Genomic DNA, 12691 nt, shown 5'->3' with positions numbered 1-12691 from the left:
AAATGTGTTTTTGCTTTTTCATTATGGGTTATTATGTGTAGATTGATTAAATAAAATATGTTTTTTCATCAATTTTAGAATAGGGCTGTAACGTAACAAAATGTGGAAAATGTTAAGGGGTCTGAATACTTTCCGAATGCACTGTATTTTTCAAATGACTGAAACCAAATCGACGCCGTGTAGAAATGATAACGGACCTACAGTCTTACAGTTTCTTGAATGTTTCCAGCTCGCTAATGAATCACAGAAATGTAAAGCTAGACAGTCAGGGAGTATTGACAATTCCAAAAACGATGAATAGAGGACTATCCTTTGCAAATGTTTAAACCGAGGAAATGTCGTAGACTGAATTAGCCCCCCGGGGCAAAATTTGTTTGACACCCCTGCTATATAGCATTTGTTTAGATGTACTTATATTGGGTTCTGATGGGGTACGACTGTTGAACTAAGCTCGTGTTCATTTTTAAAATTAATGATATGAATATACATAAGCCCAAAAATGGATGCAGCAATTACGGATTCAAAGTTAGAGTTGCTCAGAAAACCAGAGATATTTAGATTCCAGAAAGACCGTTTATGGATTTTTAAAAAGTAGTACCTTTACAGTGGGCGTAAGGCATGGTGATAACGTACTCCTCATCCCTGCCCAGCAGCATCAATCTGGCTCTGCCATCCAGTATGGCAGACAGAGAGTTACCTGGAACAGGACATTAGAATTTACACCCATCACCCTGGTCCCAGATCTGTTCATGCTGTAAAGATCTGTTTCATAGACACCTTTAGGCATAGAGTAGATAGAAACACCATGAAGCTCAATTGAATTCCCGACATAACAGATTGACTACACAAGAACAAAGATTGTGGTGTGCAAAATAAGCCAGCGTACCGTAAAACTTGGACTTGGCCAAGATGCTGCCGCTGATATAGAAGCCGTCCTTCTTGTTGCAGATGTAGAAGGCAGAGATCGGTGGGTGGTGGGAGATCTGAGATATAAAAATAGGGAGTGTGTTATTTAGGGCAGTGATTCTCAACTGGGGGAAGTCGCGACCTCCACGGGGTCCGCTGGAGGATTTTAAGGGGTCACACGACTTGTATAAAATAATATATAAAGCATATATATTTTTTAAGGTAAACGCCGTACCAAAATTTTGATTTTGAAAGGATACCGCCGCACTGCTTACACAGGTGTGTATGCTACAGAAAAGCTGTAGTGCTACAGAAAAGCTGTAGTGCACCTGCCTTAAGAACCCAGAGACAGGTCATGGAGCGAGAGCTGGACAGCTACACTCTGATGGCAGCAGACAGTCAGTGATCCTTCAGAGTGGTGGCGAGTTCACTCACCCAACTTCCCATAAGTGGGTTATCTGACAAAGAAATACTTTTCCATCCCTGCCACAAGCTCACCCTCTGAGAGAGCATTTAGCACTGGGGGTAATGTGGGTCACAAGCCACAGGGCAACTTTGAAGCCGGAAACTGTCAATAGGCTGGTGTTCTTGGCACAGAACTTGCGAAGAGGGAGGTAGTGAATTGTTTCATGGTGAACTGAGAAACACACAGACTGTCCGGTTAATGCTTAAAGAAGTTAGTTTGAAAAGGTTTAGAACTTGAATTCATAATGACCGGTGTTATTCTGAAAAAAAGACTGCACTAATAATAAATACGCATGTTTACATTTTCTTTACATCCTGAGTACTTTAAATATATTATTATGTAATTTTACTGTATATTTATTTAACTCCTATACCTTTGTTTGTTTCATGTTTGCACAGGTTTATCACAGAAGTAAATAAATCAATACAAAAAATGTGCAATGCCCCCTTTCTGTTTCTATAAGGTTAAAAGCAATATTTAGTCATTTATTAACTTTGAAAGGATCATAAAATGTTTTTTTTATTTTTAAGTACATTATATCGTTATCATCCGGACAGTGGAAAACATGCTGAAGGATAACATATCATGTTACCCTTCTGCACTACCTATCAGTGTGAAAATGGCTTCTCTGCTATGGCCATGCTGAAAACATAAAGCAGAAACAAACTGGACAGGCAGCGTGCCTTCCGAGTTTCCCTGTCAACCATCACCCCATACTTCAACAAACTTACCAAACTGAAGAAACACCCCCAGCTTTCCCACTGATAGACCTCACACACCATAAATAAACAGGTTCAGGAATTGTTAAATTGTTATTGTTACTTAATATTACATTTTTAAATGTTTTATTTGACATTTATTTAACAAGGCAAGTCAGTTAAGAACAAATTCTTATTTTCAATGACGGCCTAGGAACACTGTGTTAACTGCCTTGTTCAGGGGCAGAATGAAAGATTTTAACCTTGTCAGCTCAGGGATTTGATCTTGCAACCTTTCGGTTACTAGTCCAACACTCTAACCACTAGGCTATCTGCTCTAACCACTAGGCTACCTGCTCTAACCACTAGGCCACCTGCTCTAACCACTAGGCTATCTGCTCTAACCACTAGGCTATCTGCTCTAACCACTAGGCTACCTGCTCTAACCACTAGGCTACCTGCTCTAACCACTAGGCTACTTGCCGCTTGAACTGGTTAAAAACTTAAACCTTTATAAAAACTTTACGGTTGTGAAACTATTCACATGGTAACTGATGATTAAGAATTCCTAATGACTGTTTTTTTTTCTATTTTAAACACTGGTGTGTGTTACTGTTCATTAACATTATTGGACTGGTGTGTGTTACTGTTCATTAACATTATTGGACTGGTGTGTGTTACTGTTCATTAACATTATTGGACTGGTGTGTGTTACTGTTCATTAACATTATTGGACTGGTGTGTGTTACTGTTCATTAACATTATTGGACTGGTGTGTGTTACTGTTCATTAACATTAATGGACTGGTGTGTGTTACTGTTAACATTATTGGACTGGTGTGTGTTACTGTTAACATTATTGGACTGGTGTGTGTTACTGTTAACATTATTGGACTGGTGTGTGTTACTGTTAACATTATTGGACTGGTGTGTGTTACTGTTAACATTATTGGACTGGTGTGTGTTACTGTTCGTTAACATTATTGGACTGGTGTGTGTTACTGTTCATTAACATTATTGGACTGGTGTGTGTTACTGTTAACATTATTGGACTGGTGTGTGTTACTGTTCATTAACATTATTGGACTGGTGTGTGTTACTGTTAACATTATTGGACTGGTGTGTTACTGTTCATTAACATTATTGGACTGGTGTGTGTTACTGTTAACATTATTGGACTGGTGTGTGTTACTGTTAACATTATTGGACTGGTGTGTGTTACTGTTCATTAACATTATTGGACTGGTGTGTGTTACTGTTCATTAACATTATTGGACTGGTGTGTGTTACTGTTCATTAACATTATTGGACTGGTGTGTGTTACTGTTCATTAACATTATTGGACTGGTGTGTGTTACTGTTAACATTATTGGAATGGTGTGTGTTACTGTTAACATTATTGGAATGGTGTGTGTTACTGTTCATTAACATTATTGGACTGGTGTGTGTTCCTGTTAACATTATTGGACTGGTGTGTGTTCCTGTTAACATTATAGGACTGGTGTGTGTTCCTGTTAACATTATAGGACTGGTGTGTGTTCCTGTTAACATTATAGGACTGGTGTGTGTTCCTGTTAACATTATAGGACTGGTGTGTGTTCCTGTTAACATTATAGGACTGGTGTGTGTTCCTGTTAACATTATAGGACTGGTGTGTGTTCCTGTTCATTAACATTATAGGACTGGTGTGTGTTCCTGTTCATTAACATTATAGGACTGGTGTGTGTTCCTGTTAACATTAATGGACTGGTGTGTGTTACTGTTCATTAACATTATTGGACTGGTGTGTGTTACTGTTCATTAACATTATAGGAATGGTGTGTGTTACTGTTCATTAACATTATAGGACTGGTGTGTGTTACTGTTAACATTATTGGACTGGTGTGTGTTACTGTTCATTAACATTATTGGACTGGTGTGTGTTACTGTTAACATTATTGGAATGGTGTGTGTTACTGTTAACATTATTGGACTGGTGTGTGTTACTGTTCATTAACATTATTGGACTGGTGTGTGTTACTGTTAACATTATTGGACTGGTGTGTGTTACTGTTAACATTATTGGAATGGTGTGTGTTACTGTTAACATTATTGGACTGGTGTGTGTTACTGTTCATTAACATTATTGGACTGGTGTGTGTTACTGTTAACATTATTGGACTGGTGTGTGTTACTGTTCATTAATATTATTGGACTGGTGTGTGTTACTGTTAACATTATTGGACTGGTGTGTGTTACTGTTAACATTATTGGACTGGTGTGTGTTACTGTTAACATTATTGGACTGGTGTGTGTTACTGTTAACATTATTGGACTGGTGTGTGTTACTGTTAACATTATTGGACTGGTGTGTGTTACTGTTAACATTATTGGACTGGTGTGTGTTACTGTTAACATTATTGGACTGGTGTGTGTTACTGTTAACATTATTGGACTGGTGTGTGTTACTGTTCATTAACATTATTGGACTGGTGTGTGTTACTGTTAACATTATTGGACTGGTGTGTGTTACTGTTAACATTATTGGACTGGTGTGTGTTACTGTTCATTAACATTATTGGACTGGTGTGTGTTACTGTTAACATTATTGGACTGGTGTGTGTTACTGTTCATTTTTTAAATATCATAATAGTATCCCATTGAGACAGAGTTTATTTTGCATGTGAAGCCTGCCCAAGAAGGCAGCTGCAATACAACATGACAAAATGTAATCATCAATAGTCTATACTATTGGGTCACGGCTCAATTGTCATTGTCAAATGACAGCCCTACTGCTGTCAATGAGTTTGGTTAGGAGGCAGCTGAAGTCTGGGGACGAAGCATGTAGATTTGCCACTAACATGGCCTCAAGTCTGAGGCAGCCATTTGGACAATAGCTAGGGTTGAGCTAGCTTCTGGACAAAAGACCTGCAGAGGTATGACAGAGACAGCGGTACACACTTGCTGTGTGTGTGTGTAAGAAGTATATGGGTCGTCTCACCTGCTCTGCGATGTAAAAGGTGCAGCTGTCTGTCTGAGGGTGGAGCCAGCAACAGCGAAACGTCTCTCCTAGGATGGGGTTATAGGGCTTCTTCAGACCCTGTAACACGCACACCCATCCACTACTGTTAAAATCTATCACATGCATGCACACAGCCATACTTCATATAAATCATCAAATCAAAGGATTCAAACACAAAAAAATCATAGCTGCATGGACACAATGATGGATACAGACACACCCAAGCATAGACACACATACATACTGTTAATATTTATCACATGAATGCACTCATTCCAAACTGTGTATCATACAAAATAGTAGGGCTGTCCCCGACGAAACAAAAAATATTGGTCGACAGAAAGTTGCCTGTTCTTTCGACCAATTGATTGGTCAACATTTTTAAATGTGTCTTTTTCCATATATAGACATACTGTGTTTTAATAAAATCAACTACATGTATTGAGCTTGTCTGATGCTTTAAGCTTATGACAAATGCCTCAAGAGGGCTCCAGACGAAGAAAAAAACTTCACCTGACCCAACTATTCTCCTTCCACTCCTGTTGGCTTTAGCAGATTCTGCCAGTATTCTCCTGAAGTTGCCGGTAATAGATTACACGAGGAGTCTCATGTTGAATACCAATTTATCTTACCATTTCTCCTGATCTGCGTGCCAGTTATGGTGTTCATATGCACATTTTCATGAAACAGTTTCATTTCATTTATAATAACGTCTTCAGATCTCAAAATCATTGTCATGTGGCTAATCAAAATTCTATCCAAATCGAAATAAAAATGACCAACCTGAAAAGTCACTTCTATTGCCATTGCCAACTATGTAAATATAGCCAACCAATAAACTACCTGCAGGTAGAAAATATCCTGATGAAAATAAATATTATATATATCACTAGTAGAAAGAGGAGGAAGGGAAGCGCTACTAATGCACACAATAGTACATGTTGGTAGACAGGTGCTCTTTGGTAAAAGGTGTAAATTGGTCATCAAAAAGAAAGGAGGACCAAGGCACTCTTCGTATAGTTAATTAAATTAATTAGTGGCATGGCCTCCCTGACGAAGGCCATGCAGCCGAAACGCGTCGGTTTTTAAACAACTTTGTTTCTATTGAACATGCCATACTAATAAAGGCATTTTAATTAACTATACGAAGAGTGCCTTGGTCCTCCTTTCTTTTTGATTCTATATATCACATTGGCCTGTTTGCAACGAACTTGAAACATTGTATCAACTATTAACTTGGGTCTGGCCCGGAGCTAGCGAACTTGCTGTTCCTCCTATAGAATATTAGCTCAAAAGTACTGTGTAGCTCCTGCACCTAAATATAAACAGTACCAGCACCCAAAATTAGTACCAGAACCTATTTCAGTCCAAGTCCAGCACTGATAAGTTGTAATCAGGTAGGCCTATTTTATGACGTTTCCACTGGATCAGAGCATGACATTTTTCCCCCTTCACGCCGAGTGGTTATCGAAAGGGAGAGAGCTGGTAAGATTCTAATTACATTGAACTATTGTAATTCTCGATGGAAGTAAAAACAGACTTTGTTTGCTTGCTGTTTGAGGTGAAGAAAACATTACTTTGAAAAGCTCCATGGGTTATTAGTGGTGGTGCATTAAGCCAATCAAAAGTACTATCAGATCCCCAAATGGGCAGATTTTATATGTGTGTGTGTTTGTATATATTTTTGTGTGTGTAGAAGGCCAGCATCCCGGAGTCGCCTCTTTACTGTTGAGACTGGTGTTTTGCAGGTACTATTTAATGAAGCTGCCAGTTGAGGACTTGTGAGGCATCTGTTTCTCAAACTAGACACTCTAATGTACTTGTCCTCTTGCTCAGTTGTGCACCGGGGCCTCCCACTCCTCTTTCTATTCTGGTTAGGGCCAGTTTGCGCTGCTCTTTGAAGGGAATAGTACACAGCGTTGTACGAGATCTTCAGTTTCTTGGCAATTTCTCACATAGAATAGCCTTCATTTCTCATAACAAGAATAGACTGATGAATTTCAGAAGAAAGTTCTTTGTTTCTGGCCATTTTTTGCCTGTAATCGAACCCACAAATGCTAATGCTCTAGATACTCAACTAGTCTAAAGAAGGCCAGTTTTATTCCTTCTTTAATCAGGACAACAGTTTTCAGTTGTGCTAACATAATTGCAAAAGGGTTTTCTAATGACACATTAGCCTTTTAAAATGATAAACTTGGATTAGCTAACACAACGTGTCATTGGAACACAGGAGTGATGGTTGCTGATAATGGGCCTCTGTACGCCTATGTAGATATTCCATAAAAAATCAGCTGTTTCCAGCTACAATAGTCATTTACAACATTAACAATGTCTACACTGTATTTCTGATCAAATTAGCTTTTCTTTCAAAAACAAGGACATTTCTAAGTGACCCCGAACTTTTGAACGTTAGTGTATGTATGTATGTCTCTATGTATGTATATATGTGTTACTGCTCAACTAAAACAAATCTCGGTCGTCCAACAGCCTAACGACCAAACAATCGACCAGTCAACTAATTGGGGTCAGCACTACAAAATAGATTAACGGGCAAATACGAAATGAAAGAATAAAAGAGTGACACATTAAACTAAAATTAAAGCGGTGCTCTACCCCCTCTGTTTGCCACACCCTATCACGTGTCTGTGTTGCTGTGTGTATCAGGTACACCTGGCTTGGAAACCAGCTGAACCTGTAATGCTGGGAGGCCCTGTGGCAGTTACACCAGAGACACTCTAACCTCGTTCCCAGGCTAGCGTATATAAGATAGAGTATATAAGCCTGAAAGAACAACGACTCAAATCTAGCCTATATGGGAGTAAAGTAGATTTTTTTTTTGACCATCTATGGTATAAATTCTTTACCAAGACCCTGCAGAAATTAAATAACTAACCTAAATCCGCAATCTCCAATTCCACAACCCACACCGTTAACACTATGGAATTTTTGTTTTTCAAATTTTGGCTTGAATATCGGTTGTATGTTCATACAATGGAAGTCAGACCAGTCACTCAGAACTACAATGACTCCTCCAGCCAACCCCAGAAATAGGGGAGTGTCACGTTGTATTATTACCCTTAAAGAACAGGCGAGTTTACCTTGGGCTTCTTGTAGAAGCCAGACAGGTACCAGCGCACGACCTGCTTTATTCTGCCATATGGACTCTCCTCCCTCGCAGCCCTGGGACCAGAGAGAGAGCAAGAGCGAGAGAGGACATAGAAGAAAAAACGGAGAGTGCGAGAGAGGGAGGGAAAGGGAGAGATGGACACAGTGCTTTGTTCAGTTTGAGTGTATCTACTAACTCATACAGTAGATTGGTGTAGTGGTAGTGACGTGGTAGAGAGAAAGTAATGGCGGTAATAGTTGAGCTACAAGTGTACTACTAGTCTAGTATTGTCATACTCCGACAGCAGATTGGCGTGGTAGTAGTAGTCTGACAGTTTGTCCAGGAAAGAGCGTGGCTCCAGGATGAAGGTGGGCAAGACCACTTTAGACAGGTCCATGCCAGGCCGCAGCTGCTTTAGCAGGGTCCAGATCAGACCCTTGTTCTCCTCAGACACCGTCTCCACCTGGGACGCCTCACCAGCCTGGGAGAAAGGGACACACAGAAGCAGGGTTGGAAAATGAAAGTTTTGATTCATTCGAATAGACTCCTTCCAGTAGAGAAAAACGTATTTCCCATTCCTACGATAAATAGTCATCATGTCTCTTTGTCTTTACCCTACAGTCCTGATAATCACGTAGCTGCACGGTGGTCAAAGCCAGCCCCACGTCACATTTCATGTGGCCCCTGATGTTCACCAATAAATTTGATAGATTTCGAATAAATCATCGCCGGCTAGCTATAGGCTTTGTAACGTGCCGAACCCCTAATAACCTGTCGGTGTATGTTAGCCGTCTGTGAGTGATGTCCTGTCGTGTTTCACCTCGGCCATCTCCTCCTGGCTCTGCTCGACGTAGGATGTGGCCTGCAGCCCCGGAGACAGCTCGTCCGATTGGTCCATGTCGCTCTCCTCCGTCAGCCGACCTCCGTTCTCATTGGCCCCGTTGTCCCAATCCTCCTGGGCATCGTGCTCTGATTTCTCAGAGTAGCCGTCATTCTCCATCTGTTGGTTGGCCAACCTTAAGAGAGGAGAAACACACAGATATGGTTTAATTAGCAGGAGCACACATGAATAAAATTTGTGTCTGTTACAGAAACGTGATGGTACAACGCTGGTATTTATTAACTTCATGTCCATCTGCACATTGGTAAGCTATTGGGTTTGCATATTTCATTAATACAACTGTAGCAGAATTTGATTTAAACTGAATAACTTCCACACGTATATTATATTACCAGTTTCAGGGGCGTACAGGAAACTCTGCCTCAGAACAAAGTCAAGAAAGACGAATAAAGCAGAATTTTGCACCGGTGTCAAAAACAACAGCCTCAGCTCCCGACACCTCAGTTTTTATACCTGTGCAATTAATGGTCACTCGCAGCACACGCAAGCTTAGCTTGAAAGCAGGCCAAGTGACATGATTCTCTGGGAGAATTGGACAGAAAGGCATTGTATGCTGCTCTGAACTGTAATTCACATATAAGAGACGGTACTAAGTCATCCCTCGTCACCCCCATATGAAACGAATCCTAATAATGAGATCCTAATAGCGACCGCATCTCCTTAACAGCATCTTAACATAATAATGTCACAGCTATGACACAACTCACTGACAAAGCGCCTCAAAATGATTGAAGAATCATCGCACATTGAAAGGCCTGAAAAATGTAATTTCTCACTCCTAAAGGGTTTTTCCTTCTCCATATTGTGAGAGAGCTGGATATGGTTACACAAAGACCAGCAGACAGAGACTAGATCGCAGGCTGGTGCCACCTTATCTGTGGAGGACGGGCCCATACTAATGGCTGGAATGGAATGGTATTGACACATCAAACGTGGTTTCCTTGTGTTTGATACCAGTCACTTCATTCCAGTCACCATTATGAGCCACCCTCTCCTCACCAGCCTCCTGTGTACTAGATAGAGGGGTAGGGCCTAATGTCAAAAGGACAGGGCGCATGTCCAACATCTGTAAGCGTTTCACTGTAAGGTCTACCTACACCTGTTGTATTCGGCACACGTGACAAATAACATTGGATTTGATTCGTACAACATGGCTGCCTAGGCAACCACATCCCCCACCGCAACCCCCCGCTTTCAGTGGCCTGAATGTCACTGTCAATAATGATGTCACTCAGAGGATGACGCACATGCACAGTTGCACACACACCGGACACAGAGCCCAAGAACGATAGAGCCCTGGATATAAGAAATACATTTCCTACAATATTCACAGCTTGCCCCAGCTGTGTGTGGTACTGAATGAGAACCATATTCACATCATATCGTACATCCTGCCATTTAAAAAAACAAACACATTTTGTGAACAACTACTAGACGTAACCTTAAGACGACCAGTGAGTAGAAAAGCATCAGTCCGTAAAAGAGAGAAAAAGGTTAAAGAGGACCTTAATGGCTGTTAGATTGGAGCCATTAACGGCAGACCTTTGTGTGTGGCTCTCCGGTGGGCAGATGGACGGAAAAACACACAGCCGCCTTCTCACAGATGCACACGCCGGTTCTCCACCCAGTACACACTGAAACGGTAAGGCCATAAAGGCCACGCAGGTCAAAAGTCATACGTTGCCTGTCATATGTTCTACCTCACCAGCCAATTGGAAATATTACACAAACACATTACACCGTTGGCCATAAACTTGGGAAGCATGGCCTTTCTTACCTTGTAAGCAAACGGCAATTATCCACCCGGTTCCACTTAAGCACAACAACAAGCGATTTATATAACATACATCCCACAGGCACAAAAAGCCCTTCCCTCTCCTCTCTTCTCTTCTCGAAATACAAAGGCACGTGTCTGTTATTATCACAAATCAGCGACTAAAGCGTAGGGATTTGTTTTCCTGTCTTCTCTGCCACGCCTGCTTCCTGGATGTGTGTCAGAATGTATGTGTGTGTGTGTGTGTGCAGAAAGGAAGAGGCGAAGCAAGAGGATTCACTCTCACCAAAATCTGTCCAAATTAAGCACAATGCATTTATATGGGCTTATTTTGGACCTAAGCTTGTCGCCTGCCTGCCTGCCTTTGGAACAACGACTCCCATTGTTAGGGCGGAAACATGAGTATCTGGTCATTATATACAGATCTCTGGTGTGTAACCGTGTGTGTGTGGGGGTCTGCTTCACTGGTTGGTCGAATATTTCTTCCTGAGTATCTGCCTCCTGTCACATGACCCACGGGGTCCGTTGTGATTGGCTGAAAGGAGAGAGGGGCACAAACAGGGAGGGGCTAGAGAGTGCAATCTAGAAAACGCACACAAACATACTCTCAATTACTTAGCGAAATCAATGAAAATTTTGCCCTGACCATTATTTGGCATGACGACTCCATTGAAACCCAATGAAATTGTGACCACTATTTAAGGCACACCTTATTGAATATGTCACTGCTCGGGTGCCCTATTTAATGACCCTACTTATCTTTGAATCAGCAGGTGTGCCCTCTCTTTGTTATAACGCCTGACAAAGAAATTCAAGTCGATTTTTTATACTCTGAGTTTCATGCTAAATGGTATTGTGTATTGTTCTGCGAGCTGACTAAGAGATAGTATTCCCCCAATCTTAACTTCTCTTTGAGGTCAGCAAACGATTGACTTCCCAAAATCTTCCCAAAATAGCTTCCCAAAACAGCCTATACATACTTGAATCCACAGAGATCCTATTAAATGACGAGTTATAACATGTAATTATATACAAGACAACGATGCGACAAAATCACCGTAGATCCGTTTCAACTTTGAATTTAAGACTTTGGAAGACAGCTTTTCTTAGCTCCCAATTATAATTATTTTGCTTGGGGAGGGTTGTGTCTTTTGTTCTTCAGGTTCACATTCATTCTTTTGCAGCTTTTACTATGTAATTTATTCCACCCTAGCCACATTTCTTCATCTGCTTGCATGCGCCTCCCCTATGTCAAGGCGGTATTTCCTTTATGCACTATGCTTTTCCGTGCGCTATCTTTTATTATTAACCTGGTGGTTCGAGCCCTGAATGCTGATTGGCTGAAAGCCATGGTATATCAGACCGTATACCATGGTATTTATTGTTCTAATTACATTGGTAACCAGTTTATAAAAGCAATAAGGCACATCGGGGGTTTGTGGTATATGGCCAATATACCACGACTAAGGGCTGTATCAAGGCACTCTGCATTGCGCCTTAGAACAGCCCTTAGCCGTGGTATATTGGCCATATACCACAACCCCTCGTGCCTTATTGTTTAACTATACCACAGGTCAATATAACTCTGCGTTGGGTCGTGCCTAAGAACAGCCCTTAGCCATGTTATATTGGCCATATACCACACCCCCTCGTGCCTTATTGCTTAATCATACCGCACATACACGCATTCAAAGCTGCATACATTTTCTACACGAATCCACTAGAACAAATAGGAATAGCTGATAGGCAGCGGAGAGGCCAGGTGCATCACTGCACATGAAGGAACAGTGAAGACACGCAGCTCAAAAAGATCCCCTGTTGATATTGTTCAGGGACAATA

The 12691-nt window shown here is 41.1% G+C and overlaps 1 protein-coding gene and 1 long non-coding RNA gene across 4 annotated transcripts in view; one reads left to right on the top strand and one right to left on the bottom strand.

Moving 5' to 3' along the window:
• Positions 1-12691, bottom strand: part of osbpl5 (oxysterol binding protein-like 5) — a 104407-nt gene that overhangs the window by 14060 nt on the left and 77656 nt on the right. For all 3 annotated transcript variants that reach the window (XM_039017071.1, XM_039017070.1, XM_039017072.1), the window contains 6 exons: positions 8997-9192; positions 8473-8657; positions 8169-8250; positions 5050-5148; positions 887-983; positions 599-697 (listed from right to left, as the gene is read on the bottom strand). In XM_039017071.1, the coding sequence (XP_038872999.1) occupies positions 599-697; positions 887-983; positions 5050-5148; positions 8169-8250; positions 8473-8657; positions 8997-9192 (758 nt within the window). The remainder of the gene's footprint in view (positions 1-598; positions 698-886; positions 984-5049; positions 5149-8168; positions 8251-8472; positions 8658-8996; positions 9193-12691) is intronic.
• The window catches only part of LOC120066024, a 36466-nt gene that overhangs the window by 15083 nt on the left and 8692 nt on the right, over positions 1-12691 (top strand). The gene's annotated exons all lie outside the window — the stretch shown is intronic.

This window comes from Salvelinus namaycush, chromosome 21 (genome assembly GCF_016432855.1).
Source record: "Salvelinus namaycush isolate Seneca chromosome 21, SaNama_1.0, whole genome shotgun sequence".
Lineage (NCBI taxonomy): Eukaryota > Metazoa > Chordata > Actinopteri > Salmoniformes > Salmonidae > Salvelinus > Salvelinus namaycush.
The sequence above is the reverse complement of the archived record's forward strand: the minus strand, read 5'-3'. Positions and strand labels throughout refer to the sequence as shown.